The sequence below is a fragment of the Galeopterus variegatus genome, unplaced genomic scaffold (genome assembly GCF_000696425.1).
Source record: "Galeopterus variegatus unplaced genomic scaffold, G_variegatus-3.0.2 Scaffold6866, whole genome shotgun sequence".
In the NCBI taxonomy this organism is placed as follows: Eukaryota; Metazoa; Chordata; class Mammalia; order Dermoptera; family Cynocephalidae; genus Galeopterus; species Galeopterus variegatus.
Window position 1 is genome coordinate 78978 of NW_007732977.1, and position 2076 is coordinate 81053.

The 2076-nt window shown below is 41.7% G+C and overlaps 1 protein-coding gene across 2 annotated transcripts in view; it reads left to right on the top strand.

Annotated features, from left to right (window-relative positions):
* Window positions 1-1118: 1118 nt before the first annotated feature.
* STAMBPL1 (STAM binding protein-like 1) overlaps window positions 1119-2076 on the top strand; it is a 20749-nt gene continuing 19791 nt past the window's right edge. The window contains exon 1 of one of the 2 annotated variants that reach the window (XM_008591365.1): window positions 1119-1203. In XM_008591365.1, the coding sequence (XP_008589587.1) occupies window positions 1174-1203 (30 nt within the window). In that variant the 5' untranslated portion in view covers window positions 1119-1173. The remainder of the gene's footprint in view (window positions 1204-2076) is intronic. The other variant, XM_008591366.1, reaches the window with a different exon arrangement.

A 2076-nucleotide genomic window follows, 5' to 3' on the forward strand; every position in this document is an offset into this window, starting at 1 on the left:
AATCCTTACCACAACCATAGGGATTACTACTTCTCTCGCTTTTCAGATGCGTGGAAATACCATATAACTTGCCTGCAGACACTCTGCTAGCATAGTTTTTTATTAGTGCTTGATAAATTTCCATGAACAGTTTTATGGGTCAGGAGTCTGAGCACAGCTTAACTTGGTCCTCTGCTCATGGTCTCTCAAGGCAGCAGTCAAGGTGTTGGTCTCATCGGAGGCTCAGGGTCCCCTTCCAAGCTCACGTGGTTATTGATAGAATTAATTTCCTTGCAGTTGTGAAGGTTGTGGTACCTGAGTCGTCAAGATCAGTAGGGAGTGTCTCCTTCTTTTAAAGGTCTCCTCTGGTTAGGTCAGGTCCCCCCAAGGACAATCTCCCTTGTGATTAGCTTGACATCAACTGATTAGGGACTTTAATATATTTACAATATCTCTTCATCTTTGCCATGTCACATAAGGTAATCATGGGAGTACCGCCTTTGCCATGTTCTATTGGTTAGAAGTCGATTATGGTTCTCGTTCACACTCAAGGGATTCGGATTATGCAAACCCATGGATACCACAGGGCAGGAATCACAGAGCCATCTTAGGATTCTGCCTACCACAGCTCTAAGGCTGAGTGTAAATGCATACTGGCTCCAGGTTTAAACATCCATCATCCCAGAGTTCATGCTGTTAACCACTATGATCTTTTTCCCTTTGAAGAAAGGCAACCTACTTTGTAAGCTTTCATAGCTTTCTAAGTAAGATAATACCCAGCAGATGAATACTGGGTGCTAGTCAAATTTTAACTCCCTTCACACCTGCGCTTTAAAGATCTGCTTCAAGGAACCATAAACACCTGCAGTTTGGTATTCTTTTTCTTTTCTTTTCTTTTGGTGGCTGGCTGATTCGGGGAACCGAACCCTTCACCTTGGTGCGCTCTAACCAAACAAGCTAACTACACAGCTCAGTTTGGTTTTACAGGAACAGATTTCCAGCAGTCTCTCTGAATACTCAGGTTATATAAATTATTTTACTGTGTTCATGTTCTTTGAGGCAGAAATAACCCTGGGCTTTGGATTTGAGACTTGGGTTATCAAAAAATACACTTAGCTCTGTTTTTTTGTCTTTGAAACAGATGAAGTGATTGAGAAGAAACAGTGAACATCTTTATTTTGTAGACAGAACAACATGGATCAGCCATTTACTGTGAATTCTCTGGTAAGTTGTACCAACTGATATTGTACTTATGGTTGGAAGGCCCCCAAAAGGGGAATAGTAGCATACTAAATGTGAAGTGAGTCTCAATTGCTTTAAGAAGTTTAGCACTTATAGTTTTTCATTCATCTGTGTGGTTGTCTCCTTTGAGGAGGTGACTAATAACACTATCTTCACTTGACTTAAAAATAATTTTTTTTCCCATGAAAGTGTGAAATTTTAATTTGTCTGGCAAGTTTCCAGGGTAGTCTTTTGGTAAAACGATGGAGAGAATTTCAGAGTTGACATCATAGCAAGTTTAAACCTCTTTGTACCTTAGCTTCTTTACAGATAAAAACCGGAGGCTTACCTTGTGTGGTAATGACTGAGGAAGACATACATTTAACACCTAGGTATTACTTTGGCATCCTTGTGTAAATGTCTGCCTACTCCAAACTTGTTCTCACTTTTCCCCTCACTGTCCAACGCTGTGCACACTTTCTCTAGCTATATCTTAGAAGAAACGTGTGCTGGAGAAGAAATAACAGGGGCCTTGGGATCACACAGTCTTATTCTGCATCCCAGATCAGTCTCTGAGTGTGGATAGAGGAGCATTATGTAATCTCCACGGCCCTGATTTTGTACTTTGTGCCTTATAACAATTAAAACAATATTTCTCGTGTTCTCAGCCCATTATGGGGGCTTGATGAATGGAAGTGGTTATTAGCATTCCCCTCTTCCTGACAACCAACCCACTCCCAGCATCCCTGTAGGGGCAGCCCCATGAGCAGCAGTGTGCTGAGTCCCCTATCCACACAAAGCCTGGTTCCAAGACATAAAAGAAATAGAGGCCCTGCTCCTTTCTCTGAAATAGGTTGTGACCTAGTGTTTTCTCTC